Here is a 21,463-nt window from a genome sequence, read left to right as displayed (position 1 = left end):
TTTAGTTTAATCTTTCAATAGCAATCTTGTGAAAGTAGTATCTAAATGCTTTATAGAACAAATATTGTATGCATATGCAGAAATATATTGTAGGTTCTAGATTTATATTATTAATATATTGTTATTGTTGATAAATATAAAATTTTTAGATTTACAAAACATTTATTATTCTCTATATTATAATCATTTACAAACATAACAATTTACTTAAGCTTGTAGGCTGCTACTGCTTTTACTTCCAAATGGATTGATTTTAGACAGCCAAGAGCTAAATTGAAAAAAAATACATACTAAAAATTGTGTAACAAGTTGCTTTAGAGTTTTATTTTGAACCATTGATAGCAAGGGTGATATTTAATTACACAATCAAAACCTTGTGCATAAAATCAGCATTACCATAAACTATTATTACTTAACTTTGTTCAAAACTTAAAAAATGTATGTGATAAATTTTTGTTTTTCATTCCAAATGTCTTTTGTATGACTTTCAAACATCAATTACTTTAAAAACACAAATGAATGACTTAAAAATATCTATCTCTATTTTTAAATGTAAACTCAGCCACATGGATTTGACAAATTTAATGAAAATGTAAAAAATAGTAACGTATGCAGAGTAAAATACCTAAAATAACTTAATTTTAAAGACTACATACCTTTGAGATTCTTCAGAACCACTCTCTAGTTGCTCATCTTGAAGTTGTTTTATAAGTTCTGCTCTAAATTGAATTTTCAATGGCTGAGGATTGTATGCAGCCAACTGCATTTTAATGAATTTGCCAGTAGCATTTTTCCAAGATAAACCATACCATTCAATATCTTCTCTAGAGTACTGTTTTAAAAAGTATTTTTATGAACATAAGTAATTTACAATAATAGGGTAATTTATTCTGTGGAAACTTACAGGTTCTAAATATTTTTTGTATTTTTCATATACTTCATCTCGTTTGACTGGATCATCAGGATACAGAGTTTTATCAGCTAGACTTATGAGTATTTCACGCTTTAATTTAAGAGCAAGTTCTGACATGAGATCACAAGCTTTTGTCTAAAAAAAGTGAAAATAGCTTTCATAAAATGAATTGAGACCTCAACTTTCAGAAGAAATTAAAACATTAAATTACACTTAATAAGTAGTGATCAAATCCATAATGTTTATGTACCAATTCCAGGGTTCTATCGGTTACAGTCATTCGCATATACTTATTGAGTACTTCACTGTATACCACAGATTTTTTGAGTTGGGGAACCCAGTATTTTCTGAATCTACGCTTGTAAAAATGTTTTTTATAAAATCCCATTACAACAGCCTCGCCACCCCATATGCCTTCATGGAATTCCTTTGGATATTTCAAGGGTATTGGATTATTTTGTATTGGCACTCTAAAATCATAAAAAATGACGGTTGTAACTATAAATTTCAAAAACTAAATGTTGTCAAAAGTATGAAATTTACTTACATTGTACCATCTTCTCTTTTTTTAAATCTTCCTTCTTCTGGGATATAGTGAACTGGAGAGGGTGTCGTTAGTTTCCATTCTTTCCAAAATTTTTTGTAAGATTCAGGTAATGCAGCACCAATTCCACTTGTCCATCGATTTGGTTTCTGAATGTAGTATAATTTCTAAAAAACAATTTGTTTATACTACATTTTGTTATAATTACATTACATTTACATATATTTATGATTCCAATAATAAAGAGATTTAGAGGTTATATCCTTACACACGAAAATATAACGTTCAAGCAACCTACATACAGGAAATATTTAAGAACTAAGCAATTAATTAAACCTAGTATCTTACCTTTGATAATTCTCGTGCCGTAGACATTGCTTTAGTTTATATTTTTATTCTACTTAAAAATTATAAATTTTAGACAAGTGCTCGGAACAGCCGCAACTGTTATTCTTCTGTTTTGACAGAGCACCGCATAGTAGCGCTCACCACAGTGGTCGTACTTAGAGATTGTTTGAAACGTCGAAAGAATCACAATTTTATGCTTATAGATGATATGATTTGATTATTAATAATTAATAATGCAATAAATATTACAAAAATAGAAGCCCGCTAACAACACTAGTAGTAATGAGAATATTTACGAATGAATATCAACAAAAATATCCCAAAAATGTGTAGAAATAATTTTAGAAATTCGATCATTTATAATAAAATAAATAAAAATAAAATATAGGAAAGGTGACCGGTAAGCCAAAAAAATAAAAATACCCTTGATTACGGACATTCATGTTTATCATCAATGACATTCAAACGAAACAAAACGCATTTGTTTTCTTACACATTCACAATGATCATGAAATGAACGAATTGGAGTGTCGAAGCGAGTAGGTGAGATGGGGAGGCATTTTTTACAGGCACAAGCGCACAAGCCAAGCAGGCGATCGTGATCATCAGTATAACACAAACGTTTTAAGGATTGTTTCTTTGTTGTTTTGAGCAATGTAAAGGTATTAATGCGTAATTGACAGCCAGTGTTTTTTAAATAAAAACAAGAAACAGATTCCTGCAATGATGACACTCGATCCTATAAATCAATTTTTCCAAGAAGACGATTCTCATTCACGTGTAAGTTGACATTGGAAATGCCGGTTGCTAGGTTATACATTGTTTTAACAGTAAACAATATTTATTATGCTTTTCGACAGGATGACGATCTAAAGAACACCAAAGATAATCAACTTTACAAAGATACGATGGCTCTGCTTAAACGGAAAATGTGCACTGCACAGTAAGCCATTAACTTTTTGGTTTTCTCCATGTTATTACTAATACTCCATTTATTTTAATTTTAAGGGACTTGTTGGAACAATTCAACCATAAAGTGAAAGAATATAATGATTTAAATTTAGAACTTCATGAGTTAAAAATTGACAAAGAGAAACTTTTTAACAAGTATAATGCTGCAAGTGAAAAACTCACAAGGCTGGAGTTGGTAAGTAAAAATATATTAGAGAATGAAGGTGCAATAATAAAATATAATACAATAAAACTATTGGTAAATTTTAATATTGAAAACTTATTAATAATTTTGTTATAATTCTAATATTGTAAATGTTTAGTCTATTAGAGATTATGAGAAATCTCGAGATGAACATAAATATACAGCTGACAAACAGAAAGTTGAATTAGATGAGAAAAAGAAGCACATCGAACAACTCGAATATAAGATTAGAGAGATGGAAAAAGACAGTGTTCATTTGAAAGGTATCGAATTTTCAATTTTTCTAAAGTAATGATGAAAAATTACGTTTGAGTTAAAAATAAATTTATTGCTTTACAGATGAAATAAAAAAATTGCAGCAGGAAAACAAAATTTCTAAATCTATTGCAAAAAAATCTACTAAAGCAAGTCAAACAAACCGTAAGTTTCTATTAATTTATGATGATTTTATTCTTTCAAGAAATGTAATTTTTTTTTCAAAGAAATCCTGAACAATTAATAATATAGATACCTACTTAATTGTCTATTTCATTTCCATTTTCTATCAGGTACTAGTCAACATGATGTTTCCGTGAACACTGACTTCAAAAAGGTACTACCCAGAAAAGCACAAATGAGGGATAAAAATACGATTACAGATAATGATACGATGCCTTACTCAGCATATTGTTTACAATGTGAAAAACAATCAGAATTTCCACCCTTACAACAAATTCTTAAAATTATGTCATCGCCCCCTCCACCATCATTAACAAATCAATTTTCACCACCATGTTCCCCAAGTAAGTACTCTTCGTAATATGCATATTTCTGACATATTACAATTATTGGTCCTTTTCATATGCTTATAGGATCAGTACCATCAAGTTCACAACAGTCTGAGTCAATTGTCAGTAATACATTTGATCAATATTACCATGAAAATTCATATACAAGAAGGTTAGATAAAAAGGCAATTGAAAAGAGTAAAAAGATACATGAAGAACCCGATAGACCTTCGTTTATGTTGATAGACCAATTAAATAGAAGAATAAATAACTTGGAAAGACAGATTAAAAAGAAAAAGTGGAAGCAAAAACAAGGCAATGACTGTCATCGACAATGCTGTCCATCAAAGAATATTAAATTTATTGTACAACTTCCCAATGGAGAAAAGTGTTTAGAATATGCAAAACCTAGTCAACATAAGCAAATACATGTGAAACGATTAAACAAGAAGCATACTAAATCGAAGAATGATAAACAATCAAAAGTTAGAGAATGGCAGGTGGAGAATGATATAGAAATTCAAAATATTCAGTTAAATTTACAGCATAGTTCAGACCAATTAGAAAAGAAATCTGAAAATCTTAAAGACAATAATGAGATTGACTGTTCCGGATCTCCAGCTGTTCATGTTCCAAATGTAATATCAAAACATCAGGTTCATGTAGACTCATGTGTATCAAAAACTATGGTACTTTTTACTAATCTTTATTATTCATTAAATGATAACTGTTTCTATTTATCTGCTTTTCTTTCAGCAACCTCCTCATACAGAATCTCTCAGCACATTAGATATAAATGCAGATGCAGTGATAGTGAATTCAACTAATAAGGATAAGGTCTGTGATGATGAAAATGAGAATGAATGTCATATGCAATCTAGTGTTAGTAATCCAGTATTAACAGATCCTATTAATGAAAAAATGAATTGCATTAGTGAAAAAGTATTACAAACTATTGATAGTGAACATAATTTAAGTTTAGATGTATTAACAAAAGTAAATAGTGATGATATTTTTGATACAATTAGTGAAAGTTCTCATAATAGTAATTTGATTCCTATTGAATATGATAATCATGAAACTGTAGTAGATAAAAATGAGGACACAGTTTTTACAAATATTGAAAAAAATGAAATTATTGATGAAGCATTAGCTTTAGAAAGAAAATTAAAACTTAAAAGTCTAGATGATTTCGACAAAATTGAAAGTACACTACCAAACATTAGAAAAATTAGAACTTTTTCTACTTCATCATCGGAATATGATGAATTATTTTCAACATCAACAATTTGTATAACTGATAGGAATTTGAATTTGAATGTTAAAAGACGTGAATGTAAATCATTCTTTCAAGTAATTGAGTCACCTGGAACTGACAGTGACAAGATAGAAAATTCAGATGAAAAACAAATAGATGTTCAAGAAGAAGTTCTTGAAAATAAAAGAAAGAACGAACATTCTTCAGACGATTCGCTAAATTTAAAGCATCGTGTAGCATGTAGAACACTTAAAAAGAGAGGGAAATGCAATAATATCATAGAATCTGATAATTCTTCTGAAGAAGCTCCAAGACCAGTAATTAATAGTAAGTATAGAAAATCGTTGATTGCAACAAAAAAACGGATTATATCCAAAATAAACAAATTAAAAAAAACTAGTAATTGCCCAATCAATTCTAAGCCAGTGATAAAGCCTACTGAGTCTCAAAGTGATTTAAGAGATACTTATATTCCAACTAAAAAACAAAGAATAGCACATGTACCTAAAGATAATAGTGAAGCGAAAGAAGTAGTATGTGCAGAACAAATATTACAAAAATTAAGAGATACTGTTGAAATAGAACAAGTTAAATCTGAAAATGCATTAACAAAGCCCAAATATGTTAATAAAAGAGTCAAAAAGAAAATGGAAGATACAATTGATACATTGAGAAAACCAAAAAAATTAAAATTGGCGAAATCGGCTCAATCTCAACAAAATAAGGACAAACAATCTGCTACTTTTAAGAATGAAAAATTAGAACCCATTTCGGCTAATACTAAGTTAGAATTGATAGCCAAGAATGAGAATCACCAACTAATAACGGAAACAGATTTCAAAAGAAATGAGAATTTTGAAAGTAACCATCAAAAGAAAGAACCAGACGCAACAAATGAACTCTCGGAATTAGATATGAGAATATCACAAACAGTGACAGAAAAGATGAAGGGTACCGACAATTGTGCCAATATAAAATCAAGTGATAATAATAAAGGTAAATTCTTTTTATTCTATTTGAGTAATTATTTCATATAACTTTTCTTTTCAAATGATTTTTATTTTTATTTAGGAGAGAATATACGAAATGAACAGTCATTGGATGAATTAAAAAAGGATTCCCCTGAGGTCAGCGAAGATGAAGAAATAATACCTGCCAGAAATTTACGAGGTCGCAAGGTGACTCCAAAAATCCAAGATCGTAGAATTAGTAGGCGGTTGCAAGAAAGCGATTCCTTAGTCGCTAACAACGATGTTGGTACAAATAACTGTTTGACGGGTAGTCTTCTTACGCCGTCAACTAGTAAACAGACTCAAAAAAAGAAAAGAAAAATACCAACCAAGAATCAATTGAAACTACCGTTTGACGGTACCAATTCTTCTCTAGGTAACACATCCATCGTATCATATTTTAATGATTTTTTATTGGGAGTACATCAAGACAGTAAGCAAGAGAACTTCGAACACTTAAAAAAACATGGTAAATATAGACTTTTTTAAATTTCATTAAGTAACAATTTAACTATCAACGCGCATGAAAATCACACGTTCTACTATTTTTATAGAGGGTCCGATACGTGACCAGCTCTCGGTCTTAATTGAAACGGAGCCTTTAACGACTGATGTTCTTTTACAAGTTGTAGAAAATCTATTAAATATAACTCCTTTAGAAGTGGTTGCAGTGTGAGTATATTTAAGTATCTTCGACAGATATAATAATAATATATAGAATGTTATATAGAAGTGAAATTTTAATAATATTTTTTACATATTTTAGAGTATTGGTAGAATATGCATCAACGGAATATTTGGATGACGTTAAATACAATACAACGTATACACCTCCCGCTCCACCGATGACTAAATTTGAGCAAAAATGTGTGACTTTGATTACAACAATAAATGAAAAACAGCCAGAATTTATGGATGATGTTGGAAAAGGCTTGGAATATAAATTATTTAGATTAGGCAAACCTCTAGAGGTTGGTTATATCTTTATTAGCGCAGATTTTTTTAAATATATTTTTAAAGATTTGATTAGTTAAAGGATGCCAGAGCTCAATCATGCAAATAATAAATCAAGTAAAATAGAGTCTGTAATAAATACCATTTCTTTATTTACTGTTTTAGATACATACCGTGGAGAGGCTCTTTCGCATATTGGTTGTCTTGAATAAAATTAAAAAAGACAGAGAGAAAGTTCGGATGCTTTTCTGCGACGCTCTTTACTGCTACAACACACGAGCTATGAACATTATTTACATTGCTTTAACATGCTGGTCAGAAGTATTTCCGAAACACGATGCTAACAACGGTAAATTTCTATAAAAACTTGACTGCGTATTGCATTTATAAATTTGCAGCTGTTATTCCTACGTATTATAACTAGATTTTTATATCTATAAATATTAATAAATATTATTTTTTCAGATATCCTGGTAAAAACCATCGTGCACATTATTATGTCCGCAAATGTTAATAGGCCATTCTCTAAACTTATGCCTTTGAAAAGGTTGCTAACTGATTACTATGGATATCCGAATTGTGGATTTAGAGTTGAAAATTTCAAACAAGAGCTTATGGATAATTTGAAAGGTAAAAAATATTTATATCGACACATGATTTCTTTGTATCATTTACCTTTTTTTATTGCCGTTATAACTTTGGTTTTGTTATAGAAAATGTATTTGGTGTTAATACCTCGATTATTTTACTGTGCAAAAGTAAAGGACCTGATTGGGCTTTGGAATACATAGTTAAAGATTTAAAGAAAATGATAGTACACCAAGTTCATCCTTCCATGTATGACGGCTTAACTTTACTTGGTAAGTGTTAAAAAATATTTAAAGATTATCTTTTCGAATATACAGTTGTTAAGCTCTTTTTTTCATTACAGGCGATATAGTACGCCCATTTTCATCAGAAAATTTCAAAAGTACCCTAAAAGAAATTACTGATCAGCTGTGTGAAGTTTTAAGTGGCAACCCAGGTACGACAATGAACTTAACTTTTGATTTTGTCGACTATAAGACTGTACTTTTAAAAATTCTTTTCGCTATCAACAGGTTCACATGATTTAGAAGAGGGCATCGTATCATGTCTATTGAATATAGGAGGTAAATTTTCGTTTGACCGCGAGAAGATTGCAAAGTGCGTGTTCAAATGGCAGTCTAATAAGGAACTTCGTCAAACTACCAAGGAGAAATTTCGTTCTTTTCTCAAAACTCATAACGTTGAATGGTGGCGAAAATTTGTTCAACAAAACTTTCCAGTTGCTGAGCAAAATAACTGCCATTAGTTTATATTTAATATGACGATAGCTTATTTTTATACTTTATAGTGTCCTTTAATAAATAAGGATAAAGAAAAATATGATAATGATTTTACACTGAAATATTTATACTATTAAACATTACAATAAGGACAATAGTGATCGCGATGAAAATTTTGCGAGATTATGATAATATAATAATATTTGTAATTTATTTTCTTATCTTCGCAGTTCTTGAACTGAATTTAGAAATTGATAATTTTTGTAAAAAAAAAAAAAATACTGTACATTGTTTTGGCGCAACATTGCTTGATTATCAAAATATGAAATTGAAATTTATTTTAGTATTCCAAACGAGTAATTGATTGAACTATAAAAGAAAGTACACTGTAAAATCGGGTATAAACAAATTTTTTGACTTCACAAGTTTTAATTTCATTTATATACTATGGACAAACATAAAGTTGCATAATAATCAAGAAAAATATTGGTACCTAAATCTTTAATATTAACATTGCAATATCGATTTAATAAATGATGAATTACTTTTTCGTTGTGATATTTCATAACAAATCAATGCAGCAAGTTAGCTATTGGTATATTAACTGATTCAGAAAGATGAATTTCTATTCCTTTCTTTAACTAAGAGGAAAACTATATTAAAGACGATTAAAGACTATATTAAGACTACATTCAACGCAAGCCAATAGAAGAAAGTTAACAACAGCTCTGATATATTAATAAAATGGAAAAAAAATTTAATGATGTAGTACTGAAATTATTTAAAAAATTATATTTGTATTTTTTTAAACCAACAATAAACCACTGTCAAAATCTCGAAAAATCAAAAGTTCTTGTTCATGTACATGGGAATACCCTTTTAAGCTGACTTGTATTAAATTTTGAAAAACAATGACATTGTATGGACGAACTCATTTGGAATGTCAACATTACAATTGATGCTCCGATTACTATTTAAATTGAACTTGAATACGTTAAAACTCACAGTACTTATGAATTGCTAAATAGCTGTACATAATACGTTATTTGACGGAAAATTTTAGTAAATATTGTTTAAAATTTTAAACGAATTGATGAGAAATAACGATCGAATACGCCTTCGAAGCATTGAATGAATAAATAAGGATGTAAGGAAAAAACGAAAGTTCTAATACTTAAATATTTATGCTATTAAACATTGTAGGGAGAACGAAAATACAAGTGTCTTCTCGACAAAAAATGATGGTGATGACGATGGCAATGAAGATAATAATGATGACGATACGATTTTGCGAGATTATAAGTAGTAATAATGATAATTGAGATAATTATAATCGTAATAATGATGATAATAATAATAGTAGCAATAGTAATAATAATAAAATAATAATAAAATAATAATAGTAATAATAACCAACATATTTGTAGCTTCCATAGGCAGAGCACGCTAAATGTTAATACATGTAGATATCGCTTACATGTATTCAATTTCTTTTTCGCCTTCGCTGTTCTTAAGTTGAATTCAGTATTAGATCGTTCTATTTTACAAAAATAATGTACAATGTTATGTCGCAACATTGCGGAACTCTCAAACTATTTAAATTTAGTAAAACATTATTATGTTTATTTGTTTACTTTCCTAACCAAGTGATTGATTCGTGTGTATATATATATATATATATATTTAACAAGTAATTCGTCTGTAATATTCACTCAACTGTTCGTAGATATTATCGTATGTCATTTAGTTTTATTTCTTGCTCTTTGGTGCATAACAATGAATGGTCCTTCCACACGGTTGAAAAACATTAGCATTTGACAAAGCGAAGTCAACCACCCATCGTCGTGATCTGTACGCGTCTATAATATTATTCGAGTAAGAAGTCAAATGTTTGTTTTTTTGTTCAACAATATTTAGTTTTATTTGTATCAATCTCGAAATAGACAAGAATTTCGACGAGCTCAATCGGAGTACAAGAAATTACGTATTTTATTTATCTAGTCGTACTCTCGAGGATTACGTTGAAGTTTGAATAAAAATAGTGATTTTTTCAAAGTGTTAACCATCAGTGGAAAGTAAAATTCAAAGTATTTAACAATGATTTGTCACAGAAAAAATGGTTTTTCACTCGTTCAAAAACTCGTTGTTAATCTCGTCGAGATCGCTATTTAGTTTGCTTCTTTTTTTGTTCGCTTATACTGTAGTACTGTGCAGTCTGATTAATTAAAAAGCCACCACTGTCTGTGTCGTTGTTGACTAATATGTGTTTGTGCGCGCGCGTATGTGTGTGTGTATGTGCGCGCGCGCGTGTGTGTGTGTGTTGATTTATCAAGCTTGTGATGTAATACTGAAAACGAATAATTTATTGCCGTTACTTTCAAAAAACGAGCATCGAATTGTCTTGTTAACGAAATTCGAGTAATATATTGTTAAGCACTAGATAGAAAAACAAAGGCCACTGCCGGCTCTACGTGTTACTCGTTTGAAGCATTCGTGAAGCATCCATCGAATTACGTCTCTTTCAGTTTTTCACCTCGATGCACTTTTGCACGTACGACCTTTTTCCCTCGTACGATGCGATCGATCCAACGCTAAAGGTATATTTCAATTTAAAAATTACCCCAAAATTATTGATACAATATTAGTCTTAGTGATGCTAATAAATCGATTTTGTACGTTGGATAAAAAATTATCTGGAGGGCATTTACTGGCTATCATGAACGATTCACGAGGAGAAAATCTACACGAATTAACAATTGCTACGTAGTAGTTTTAATAGTCATATCGGATCTCTGCCGTTATTTCATTTTATAACCTTCCGCGAAAATATATAAATTCCGTATTGAGAAATTGAATACAATGTTTGAAAGGCACTCAATCTCCTTTATAATTGCGTTGCCTTGCGTCTTCATTATTATTTCTTGCGATTTTTTGCCTACATTATAAGCGCGTCCTTACCATTGAAGAGGACATTGTTACCGTTATGGATAGCATTAATAACACAGGTCTACAAGATTTAGTCTTCCACTAATCAACAGTAGCTTCCGATAGCATTTTCCCTCTTAAATCTGACGAGTGCTTGTATTTCATTTTCACGTTTCGAAGTTAAGATAAAAAGGGCCAGCAGTTATTTACATTTCTTGAATTGAGGCTATAAAATTTATGTGGAATTGAATTTTAGTCGTAAACTGAAATATAGTGAACTTTTCAAAGGTTGAACTCTCTTCAAGTGACTTTGATGTCTAATTTAGAAACATCAACTACAAGTGAATTTCTTAACTCGGCTGAAAAGGATCGTATTGAACAAAATAAAAATAGAGTTGAAAGTACTTTTACTCATTCTGTCTGAACTCCTATACGTGATAACTGAAACAAGACGACACCAAATCTACGGGAAAAACAACATTGGAATTCACTGTCGGCTTTCAAAATATAACAAAAGAGTTTGATTTTTGTAGACCTGTGTGTTTAACAATATAGTTAATTATTGATCGATAATGACAGTATAATAAATTAGGAACCAAGTACAATACGAAATATGGTTGATACGTTTTTCTTTTAATTTAAATAATTAAAGTTACGCTAAACTTTCGATAACTAACGACTATTTATAAATTGTACGGTATAATCGCTCTAATGCATTATTTCTTTACATATTTATTTGTTCTCTTTCTCTCTCGCCTTTTCTATTTCGTGGTTTCGTTCTTCAAAGATTATCTGTTAATTCTTGAAAATTGATCGAGCTACGCTCAGTCATTCAAAGAACAATACAACAGAGCGTGGAAGAAAAAAACGAAGGAGATCGAGACGAGAAACGGAGGGAGAGAGAGAAAGAGAGCGAGAGAACCAAAAAACGAAATTAAATCCGACATACTGTTGTGCAGCAGAACGTCTGGAAGAGCAATCTTATTAATATCTACAAATTTACAAAATGTTACGCATAATACTCGTATATTATACATAATCCGAGCTTTTTTATCACCCTCGCTATCTCTCCCGCTCTCTCATTCGCACACTCTCTCTCTGTTCTCTCTCTCTCTCTCTCTCATTCTATATTTATATTTCTAATGCAATAATCTATCGCGCGTTCGATGCAGTTATCAGTCCAACTTGTCGAATATTTTCCGCTCTCGACCAAGTCAGAGCTATGAGTTTAGTGGCAGCCTTATTCGCTTGAAAGTGTGCTTTTTCCAATAGATATATAAATATACGTAGTATACATATATATTTATATATTTCTTTGTCGATTTATCGTTACATATATGAATGTGTATCTATGTGTGTATATATATAGTATTTAAAATTTGCTTTATATTCTAGAATATAACTTACTATGTACAAGTGAAAAAAGAGGCCTACCTCGTCGCTTCAAAACTAACGTCCAATCATTTCCACCAATGATAATGCATAAATCTGTATACAACGTTATCGGCAAATGTGTACATCTTTTTATAGGTGTATATTAGTGTTTCAACTGCGTATGAAAGACTAGGCCACTGTCTTTCAATAAAAATATAAAATTCTATCTTATAACGAGACAGTTTTCAATCATCAAGATATATATACATATACATATATATGTATGTATATATGTATATATATGTATATGCATATGTATATGTATATATAATATATGCATCTCGCGGAATCAATAGAATAATAATAATAATAATAATAATAATAATATAGCTACAGGTCGAACCTCCTCTATTTAGTTGGCTATATATAAATGTGTGTGTGTGTGTGTGTGTGTGCGCGTGCGCGCGTGCGCGTGTGTGTGTGTTTGTGCGGGCGCGCGCATGTGTATGTTTGTGTGTAAGAGCGGAAGAGCGAGCAAGTTTTTTCGGCAACGGAACGCTTCGAAGTCGAGTAACAATACAAACGCATGTCGAATGCAGCAATTTCCTCTCGTCAGGCGTGCGCGCACCTCGTTCCCTCTTTCTTGTCCATCTGCGTTCGAGCGCCCATCGATTCGCCTGTCCGTACATTTGTTCGTCGGTGGGGAGGAGGAATCGGATGGCAGGTTCTCGCCACTTGAGTGGGTGGGAGAGTGGTTCGCCGGGATCCCTTCGAATGCGAAAAGTCGAAGGGAGAAAAGGAGGAGGGATATCGGGCGGGAGGGGTGGTGAAAAGGAGGAAGAGGAGGAGGAGGAGGAGGAGGAAGAGCACTGCTCGTGGTGAAGATTAGAGGGGATGGGGTTGGTAGAATGCGTGTGCGGCGAACAGTCGTCGACAGACGAACGGGCAGTTGTCGTGGTCGTGGTCGTCGGATGACTTTGCTGCTCGATCTCGGCGACAGAAGCGGCATCGGAGCAGCAGCAGTAGGAGGAGGAGGAGAGAAGGATGAGGAGGAAGGAAGCTGTGGGGTGAAGCGTATCATCGGTTTGCTCTACTGGCTCGGTCGCTTGCTCTCGTTGACACTCGCCATCCGTGCGGAGGCTTCGGCCGGGCAGCTTGGCTGGTAATTCCAGCTGGGCATCCTCGTGTGCTCGATCGGTGGAGTGGTCTGCAAGTTGATTGCAAATTAGCCGGCGGCGGGTGGGGGAGGGGGAGAGTCTGGAAGGCAGCACACGGGAGAGAGCAGAGTTTGGCTTACCGAGTTGTTGGGATTCTTGGCCATGAATATCATGAGAGAGCGACTGCGACTGCAAAAGGGCCTGAGCTCGGGGTCCCTCGGTAGGCCGTCCACCGCGTCGACGCCGTTGCCGTTGCTGCGGACAAGCGAGACGAAAGTGAAATAGAGTCCGAGGCGGTCGAGGCCGATGACGGCAGCAGGCAGACTCACCTCTTCATGCGCAACTCCTTCTGCTTTCGCTTGCAGTGGATATAGACGGAGATGAAGGTGATGACGGCGAGGACGACCGCAATCGTGACGGCACCCGCGATGCTGGCAGTCTCGAGCATGATGCGTTGGCGCGAGGCTGCGGTGCGGACAGAGAGGCGCTTTGAGCGAGCGGTGCGGGTAAAAGGGAGGCAAGAGCAGCGGGGCATACTCACGCAGATAGGAGCCGTCGAGATCCTTGAACTCGCATCTCTGGCCGATGTAGCCGTTGGCGCAGCTGCAAGAGCGAGCGGGGGTTAGTGGGTTAGCGGGGCGCCGGCGCCGGCGCCGGGGCTACTCACAGGCAGTTGTAGAGCAGCGACTCGACGATCTTGACGGTGAAGCACGTGGCCCCGTTGAGGCAGTACCACTCGGCGTAGTCCGGCGGGCAGGTGAACATGTGGAATGTGATGTTGGGCCGGGGCGTGGGCGCGGGCGGGCGCGGCTTGGGGGTCGAGCGCGACGAGCAGGCCTCTGCAAGATCAGGCAAGGTGGTGAGTGAGGCGGGGCTCTGGCGCTCGGCCCGGATGATCGGGCTACCCACCGGCGCAGGAGATGAGGCCCGTGGAGAGGATGAGCAGCGTGGCCGCGAGGCAGGAGGCCCGCCAGCCGGCCTCGGGCGGCCTACGCCGCAGCACCGCGGCGGCCCGGCGGGCGCAGCCGCGGCCGGCCTCGGCCGCGGCGCGCCGCCGGCGCGGGTGCCTGGCGCGTCTGCAGTGGGGCGCCTGCTGCTCGCGCGGCCCGTCCAGGCCGAGCAGCTCGCACGAGCAGGCGCTCTGGGCCCGGCAGCGCGCGCAGCTCGTCTCGTCCGCCTCCGGCATGCTACTGACGGCGCGCGCCCGTGCGCGCGCGCCGGCTGCGCCCGCACCTGGCCTGCGCGGGGAGCGCGCGTGCCGCCACCTCCGCCTTCTGCCTGCGGACAGAGGAGAAGCGAGGGCCGCGTCAGCCGTGCGCGCGGCGACGGCCCGCGGCCGTGCGCTCTGCGCCGCCGGCGGCCGCGATCCCCGCCGACTCGCCGACCGGCTGAGTCAGCTGATTGCGCGCCTAGCCGCTCGGCGCGCGTACTTTCCCCGCGACCCACATATTATTGCCTATTCCTGCAACTAGCTAATTGGCCGTTTCCCGCTTAGGGGCCTTGGCGACGCGCGTGCACCGCGCCGCTTCTCGCCGCTTCTCGCCGCTTCTCGCCGCTTCTCGCCGCCCGCCAAGTGCGTAATGACGTGCAAAGGCAGCCGCGCGCGAGCCAGCTGCCCGCCGATCTCCTCTCTCCCTCGCTCTCTAAACAGCCGCGGAGAATCCCGAGGCAGAGCACAGCTGAACTGGCGCTCCGACTGACTGAGAGGACCGGATGCAGCCTGCCCCCGCGACTCAAAGGGCTCTCTCTCCCTCTCTGCATATGTGATCTCTCCGGCTCGCTGCTGCCGAGCGCGGGCCCAAATATTAATATACGCGCGCAGCTGCCTGCTACGCTCTTCGCTGTGGCTCGGCCGCCGCGGCGCCGCGGCGCCGCGACGGCCCTCGTCCCGATGGCCAAGTGCGCGCGCGAATCGACCGGCAAGTGCGGTCCTTGCGTCGGGGCTTATCGCGACAATGCCACTTGTTCGCACACCTGCGACGGCGAATCGATCCGCGGTATCTCGAGCAAACAGCGATTGCGCACACCTTGCTTATCGCTCGGACGAGGGACGCGTTGCCAGCGCTATTCCCAGTCCGAGAAAGAGAGGGAGAGAGAGAGAGAGAGAGAGAGAGAGAGAGAGAGAGAGAGAGAGAGAGAGAGAGAGAAGAGAGAGAGAGAGAGAGAGAGAGAGAGAGAGAGAAAGAGAGCGGGGCAGATGATTGATCAAAGAGGCAGGGAGAAAGAAGGGAAGAAGAGAAAAGGAGAGAGAGAGGAAAAAAAGGAAAGGAAGGAAGGACTGCAATATGCAGTGGGGGCGTGCTTCGGGAATACAAAGAAGCGCGCAGGCCGCGAAACGGGATCGCACATGTCGCCGCCGACGCTGCAGGCGCATTGAGCAGAGTGGCAAGCAGCTGGCGCGCCCGAAGCCGCGGCGCAGCTGCAGCCCTCGCGCGCGCCGAGGAGCCGGGCCGGCTGATAAGGCGGCAATTGATAGCGCCGAGCCGGACGGCATCTGTCGAGAGACGAGGCGGAGAACCGCAGAGGCGATAATTAGGCGCGCGCGCGCGCACGCGCGCGCACGCGCGCGCACGCGCGCGAGGAAGAGGAGAGCGAGCGGTCAGATGAGCCGGGCGGTCGCGTGCCGCGCGCGTGCTGCCAGCGGCGGGTGCAACGAACTGCGCACGAAAGACGATCCGCGGCGCATCTGCCGGCGGCGAGCGGGCCGCCGCCGCCGCCGCCACCGCCGCCCCCGTGCACCGATCGCGATACGTGCCCGCGCCCGTCTGCCGCGGCCAATTGGCCACTTCGGCACGAGCCGCACTTCCGATCGCCAATCGACCGGATAACAGTCGCCCGACCGGCGGAGAAGCACTTGCGCGCGGGACCGAATTACCTGCGCGCGCCTAATTGGCCGCGCAACCCTAGACAGCAGCCACATGTCGCTGGAAGCCGCGAGCGCGCGGTCCGCGGCGAGAGGAGGAAGGATCGCCCGGCGACATCGATCGCGCGCGCGCCGCGAAATGGATATGGAGAAGCCCGAGCAGTGTCGCGGAATTCGGCCGGTGCCGGTTACTCCCTGCGCCGTCGCCGCATTGTGCCGCGCAGTCCCGCCGCCGACGACCGGCGCGGCTCGCCTCCGTGAAACACCTGGCCTCGCCTCTCCGGCCGCCTCGCTTTTGTTGCAGGCACGCTCTCTCATTAACTGGACCGCACACCGAGAAAACGACGCGGCGGCGGCAATCGACGACGACCACCCCTCGCCGCGTCGTGCGCTCGCTCCAATTTCAATAATGATCTCGGCGACGACGACCAAACAATTATATTAACCACCGTCTTTCTTTCTGTCTCTCTCTCTCTCTCTCTCTCGCTCTCTCTCCCCGAAAAACTGGCGTCTTTCCTTTTCGGCTCGTTCGGCAGATTAACTACCGAGGGTTCGCTCGGGGTGATTGAGTCGGTGAATGGGCAGGGGGGAGGGGGGAAGAGAGCGCGCGGCTCGTTGTGCAGCCGTGAAATTGCCGATTGGAGCGCGGGGGTTTCCCACAAACAAAAGCTCGCGCGATCCCACGATTAGCGCGAGAATTTCACGCTGCCGCTGCGGCAGGTAGCCGCGCAGTCCGTTGCGCTGCTCGCCGCGGCGGATCGACTATTCGCGCGAGCACACGTCGCGGAGAGGAAGACGTACATGGCGGCGCCGGATTATTTGTCATCGTCTGCCGCCGCCACCGCCGTTCGATCGATATCCAGCGCGAGCGACCACGGGGGGACGACGACGCTGCTCTCTCTCTTTCTCTCTCGTTTCCTCTCTCTTCGCGCGAAATTTCGGTGCATCTGCCGCCGCCGATCGACGAACAGATGCGCGCTTGGCTGCCTCGTATCAATCGGAGCGTCGTCGACGGACACGACGACAACGACGACGACGACGCGTCCCGAACAATTTGCCAGAGAGCTGCCGCAGGACTTTTATTCGTATGGCGCGCGCGCGTAACAAAGGACCAAAGAGAGAAGCTACGGGGCCGGGGGCCTATTATGAAAATTGGTAATGGCCGGTGCGTGTTTGAAAGCAAATCGAAGAATAGAGGCGAGCCACGGCGCTAGTATTTGGGAAAAGCGCGGCGAAAGGGCGGCGAGCAGGCAGCGGCACTGTCGCGCACAAAAACCCGAACAATGGGCAGCGGCGACGGCGACGACGACGCTCTACCTGGCGGTAAAACTTCGTGGGAAAGATCGCCCCGACCGTCTCCGTGCTCGCACGCTGGGACGCGCGGATTTTCGAGCGCGCCGCGGATTTCGATGACTCGCGCGGCGGCGGCGGCGGCGTTCCGATAATAACGGGATCCATTGTTGCCGCCGACTGTCCCACAGTGCCACGCCACCGCCCGGCTCGCTCGCTGCCTGTGTGTCTCCTCTTTTTTTTACGAGCGGCGCGAGGAAGGGGCAAAAAACGCAATGCCCACCCAAGATGCAGTGGCGACGCTCCCAGCCGGCGGCCGATACCGTCGCGGCGATCCCGACGATCGAAGCTCGAGCGACGTCGACGAGCTTGCGCGGGCTGACGCGCGCGCCAGGAATTCGGTTATGCAAGCGCGCGGCCGCGGGCGGAGGGGCCGGCGCAGCGGCAGGTATATAGAAGGCGCAGGGAACCGGTCGATCCATTAGCGGCTCCGCCCGAGAGACCCGCCTCGTCGCGCGCGACATGCCCGACAGGGCCCCGCCGGCCAATATCTACGAAATCTCCGTGGGAGAAGCGCCGGCGGCGGCCTTTGCGTCGCCGAGGTAACTTCATCCTCCTCGATAACAGGCCGCGCGAACGCTGTCGCCGGGCAAGGGAGAGGGAGAGCCCGCGCGTAATGGGCTCGAAGACGCGCGGAGCGAGAGAGGCGAGCGGGCGGGCAGGCAGGCAGGCACGCAGGGACACCGCCCACCCACGAATCGAAATTGCACAATAACGCGGAGACGGCTGTGGAGAGCCGGCTCATCCATATTCATGGGCGCGCGTGCGCGACTCGCGCCCGGCCGTTTCGCCCGCGAGCGCGGGCTTATCGACAGCGGAAGCGCAGCGCTGCAATGGGCACGGACGGGCGCCGAGGCGTGCGCGCGGAACGCGCGAGGCCGAGTGTGTCAGAGAGGTGAAAAAGGAGAGGCGCGAGCAAAGAGAGAGAGAGAGAGAGAGAGAGAGAGAGAGAGAGAGAGAGAGAGAGAGAGAGAGACAGAGAGAGAGACAGACAGACGGCGCTGTGTATTTTTAATGTTTCCTTCGTCAAGCGCCGCCGCGCCGCCTCAGAGCCGGCTGCATTGCCAGACTGCGGGGAAGTGCGTCTGCAGCCTGCCGGAAAAGAGATCCTGTCCAAAAAGACCGTTTTCTTCGGTCGGCCCGTCTGCCTCCCTCCTCTTCCCGCTCCTACCCGCCCCTCGGCGCCGCGCGTGCACACCGGGCCGCTCCGCACTCTTATCAGCGCCAACGCTCGCAGCCTCTCCGCGACAGCGAACAGGCCTTTTTGTCGGGTAGCCGGTCGCCATGGCGACACGCGAGGGCCCCGGTCGCGAGCACACTGCGCTCGCGACTCGCCCTAACCTCAACGCGTTCGCTTGGACATCGCGGCCCCGCGGTCCGGATCGGCAGGTGCACGCTGCTCGGTCCTGACGCTTTAAAAGTAACGCAGGCGCGCGCGAGCTCGCTCGCTCGATGTTCGCGGCCCAGATATCTCCTTCTCGCTTCTCGAGCAAACACGGCCACGCACTGGCACGCGCGCGCGATAACACTTCGCCGACGGCAGAGCGAAGCTGTCCGTCGTCGCGCGTACTCACCTGAGAGTCTAGCGAGGAAACTGAGCATGGCCCTGCAGCTCGCGCTGGTGAGGACGCGGGGAACGGTTCCGTCGAGGTGGGCCGGCCTCTTGAGGGTACGACAAGGCGGCCTTCTCGACCTCGTCGTCGCCGTCGTCGTCGTCGTCGTCTTCATCGACTGCCGCCGCTGGCGCCGTCTTTCTTCAGCAGCTGCCTACTCGCGCGAGGTTTTGATGAGGTGCCGCCGCTGCCGCTGCCGCTGCCGCCGCCGCCTTCTCCTTTCCTTTCTCTCCTCCCGCGACGATGCGCGCACCCAACAAACGACCTAACCTCAACACCAAGCGACAACTCGGCTGTCTCTTATCGCGACTGCCAGCGACGCTTATCCTTATCTCTCTGGCTGTCTTACTCTGGCTCGCTTTTCGATAATCTCGATTCTCAGCAAGTCGTGCTGTCGCAATCGACGTCGAGCTCGGTCTGCTCGGAACGGCCGACGTCCGCACTGCGGCTGCTGCTGCTTCTTCTTGTTCGTCTTGTTCTTCAGGTTTTCTTCTTCCTCTTCTTCTTCTTCTTCTTCTTCGTCTTCTTCTTGACACACACACACAGCGGGCACACACACAGAAATACACAACACTCGCGCTCGACGAACGGCAAGAGCAGAGAGATGGACAGAGCGCGAGATGCTCGCGCTTACTGGTCAATTGTTTAGCACTCCGACACCTCGGGTCAACACGCTTGCGAAACACCCGACGTCGTGTCCGCGAGGACGTTGACAGTCTTCGTCGGAGCAGTGATCTAAGCCACGCCACAGCCTCGTCTGTCCGCGAGCTCGCTGCGGCGCTACACCTGGTGTCTTCTTGGCGTCTCCGTCCAGGAGCAAGCTCGTCCGCCTCCTCGATAGAGACCGACACTTGCGGCTACGACGATCGCACCTGCTGCTTTCTTTTGGAGGTTATGGACAGCAGCAGCAGTAGTCGAGCGATCGTTGCGAGCTATTGCGAAGCTTATATAGGTGTGTGTATATAGGCACTAAGTGAGCGAGAGAGAGCGCGCGCACGAGCGAATGTCAGGTGCGATAAAGAGAAAGAAAGACTGGCAGACAGACGAGAAAGAGAGCACTGCGCTTCCAGCGAGAGCTCTCCTACACTGTCGCCGCGAACACCAAGTAGTTGAGCGTCCCTTGCGATCTGTTCTGCGTGCATCGGCGGCGGCGAGGACGTCGTGGCGAATGGTCGCGGGACATAATGCTGGTACGCTCGGAGACTGTCGCTCGGATACGAGTCGACGACGGCAACGACCCAGTTGCAGGCGGCCGGAATGCGAATGGCATCGTGGGAGCGCGACGACTCGCACTCTACTTGTAGACTGGCTGCAGCCCCGCCGACAGGCCGATCACGCAGTAGACCAACACCAGCAGCACCCAGAGCAGCAGCGCTAGCATCAGCTCATTGTCATTGGGCCTTCTCGCGCCACTCAGCCCACGCATGTTTTCCCATGCGACGAGCTGCACGGAGCACACATCACACGCGAGCGCGCGCGCGCGCGCGCACGTACACTGCAGCACTCGCGGATTCGCTCGTTTGTTCTTCGTGCACGCTGCTCTCGGCGAAGGCACTGCTCGGGCGACTGCGACGATCGATCGACGATGGTTGGACCGCTGAATCGGCTCCGGGGCCCAGTTTCCGTCGGGACGTCGCGGGCGCAACGTGCCTCGGACACTGGATCGCGCGAAAAAGAGGCCGCGCCGAGAGAAAGAGAGCGATTGCCCGTGGCGCGAGTGTGCGAACGTACGAGATGTATTGCGCGGAGTCGATGCGTGCGTGGCGCACGCGAGAGAAGCGTGATGCCGTCCGCGCGAGAACGCGAGCAAGGGCCAACTGGTGCCAGTGCTGCTACGTGCTGGCCAGCTTGCCAGGCAGCGCGCCTCTCTCTCTCTCTCTCTCTCTCTCCTCTTCTCCTCTCTCTCTCTCATCCTCTCTCCTCT

The 21,463-nt window shown here is 43.4% G+C and overlaps 3 protein-coding genes across 3 annotated transcripts; 1 reads left to right on the top strand and 2 right to left on the bottom strand.

Moving 5' to 3' along the window:
* Window positions 1–142: 142 nt before the first annotated feature.
* Window positions 143–1,933, bottom strand: LOC131666250 (large ribosomal subunit protein bL28m). Its single transcript, XM_058938753.1, has 6 exons — window positions 1,806–1,933; window positions 1,461–1,624; window positions 1,125–1,383; window positions 905–1,048; window positions 657–832; window positions 143–268 (listed from the first exon to the last, which is right to left on the bottom strand). Exons 1-6 carry the CDS (start codon window positions 1,830–1,832, stop codon window positions 208–210), a joined length of 831 nt encoding a protein of 276 aa, XP_058794736.1. The 5' UTR covers window positions 1,833–1,933; the 3' UTR covers window positions 143–207.
* Window positions 1,934–2,360: 427 nt separating this feature from the next.
* On the top strand, window positions 2,361–12,802 carry LOC131666146 (uncharacterized). The gene is made up of 16 exons (XM_058938556.1): window positions 2,361–2,585; window positions 2,666–2,748; window positions 2,814–2,952; window positions 3,080–3,224; window positions 3,301–3,381; window positions 3,510–3,743; window positions 3,813–4,417; window positions 4,485–5,982; window positions 6,058–6,465; window positions 6,551–6,668; window positions 6,763–6,967; window positions 7,116–7,299; window positions 7,416–7,580; window positions 7,664–7,810; window positions 7,882–7,974; window positions 8,051–12,802. The coding sequence occupies exons 1-16, from the start codon at window positions 2,529–2,531 to the stop codon at window positions 8,281–8,283; spliced, it is 4,395 nt and encodes a 1,464-aa protein (XP_058794539.1). The 5' UTR covers window positions 2,361–2,528; the 3' UTR covers window positions 8,284–12,802.
* Window positions 12,803–12,922: 120 nt separating this feature from the next.
* Window positions 12,923–21,347, bottom strand: LOC131666147 (uncharacterized). The gene is made up of 7 exons (XM_058938557.1): window positions 19,501–21,347; window positions 14,623–14,991; window positions 14,381–14,552; window positions 14,255–14,316; window positions 14,043–14,178; window positions 13,854–13,968; window positions 12,923–13,763 (listed from the first exon to the last, which is right to left on the bottom strand). The coding sequence occupies exons 1-7, from the start codon at window positions 19,652–19,654 to the stop codon at window positions 13,647–13,649; spliced, it is 1,125 nt and encodes a 374-aa protein (XP_058794540.1). The 5' UTR covers window positions 19,655–21,347; the 3' UTR covers window positions 12,923–13,646.
* Between the last annotated feature and the right edge of the window lie 116 nt (window positions 21,348–21,463).

The sequence above is a fragment of the Phymastichus coffea genome, unplaced genomic scaffold (assembly GCF_024137745.1).
Source record: "Phymastichus coffea isolate CEN01 unplaced genomic scaffold, Cenicafe_Pcof_1.1 PCOF00057, whole genome shotgun sequence".
Classification (NCBI taxonomy): domain Eukaryota; kingdom Metazoa; phylum Arthropoda; class Insecta; order Hymenoptera; family Eulophidae; genus Phymastichus; species Phymastichus coffea.
Note: the sequence above shows the minus strand (reverse complement) of the source record. Positions and strands in the feature narration are given on the sequence as shown.

Bases quoted from the DNA above. Each gene is read 5' to 3' on its own strand.
- LOC131666250 (XM_058938753.1), bottom strand. From the start codon at position 1,832: ATGTCTACGGCACGAGAATTATCAAAG. The intron at 1,049-1,124 runs GTAATTTAATGT...CACTTTTTTTAG, and splicing joins TTGATCACTACTTATTAAGT to ACAAAAGCTTGTGATCTCAT. The intron at 269-656 runs GTATGTAGTCTT...TTTTCAATTTAG, and splicing joins GGTTCTGAAGAATCTCAAAG to CTCTTGGCTGTCTAAAATCA.
- LOC131666146 (XM_058938556.1), top strand. From the start codon at position 2,529: ATGATGACACTCGATCCTATAAATCAATTTTTCCAAGAAGACGATTCT. The intron at 2,586-2,665 runs GTAAGTTGACAT...GCTTTTCGACAG, and splicing joins AAGACGATTCTCATTCACGT to GATGACGATCTAAAGAACAC. The intron at 6,669-6,762 runs GTGAGTATATTT...TACATATTTTAG, and splicing joins CCTTTAGAAGTGGTTGCAGT to AGTATTGGTAGAATATGCAT.
- LOC131666147 (XM_058938557.1), bottom strand. From the start codon at position 19,654: ATGAAGACGACGACGACGACGACGGCGACGACGAGGTCGAGAAGGCCG. The intron at 14,179-14,254 runs GTGAGTATGCCC...TCCGCACCGCAG, and splicing joins TCTCGACGGCTCCTATCTGC to CCTCGCGCCAACGCATCATG. The intron at 13,969-14,042 runs GTGAGTCTGCCT...GCTTGTCCGCAG, and splicing joins AAGGAGTTGCGCATGAAGAG to CAACGGCAACGGCGTCGACG.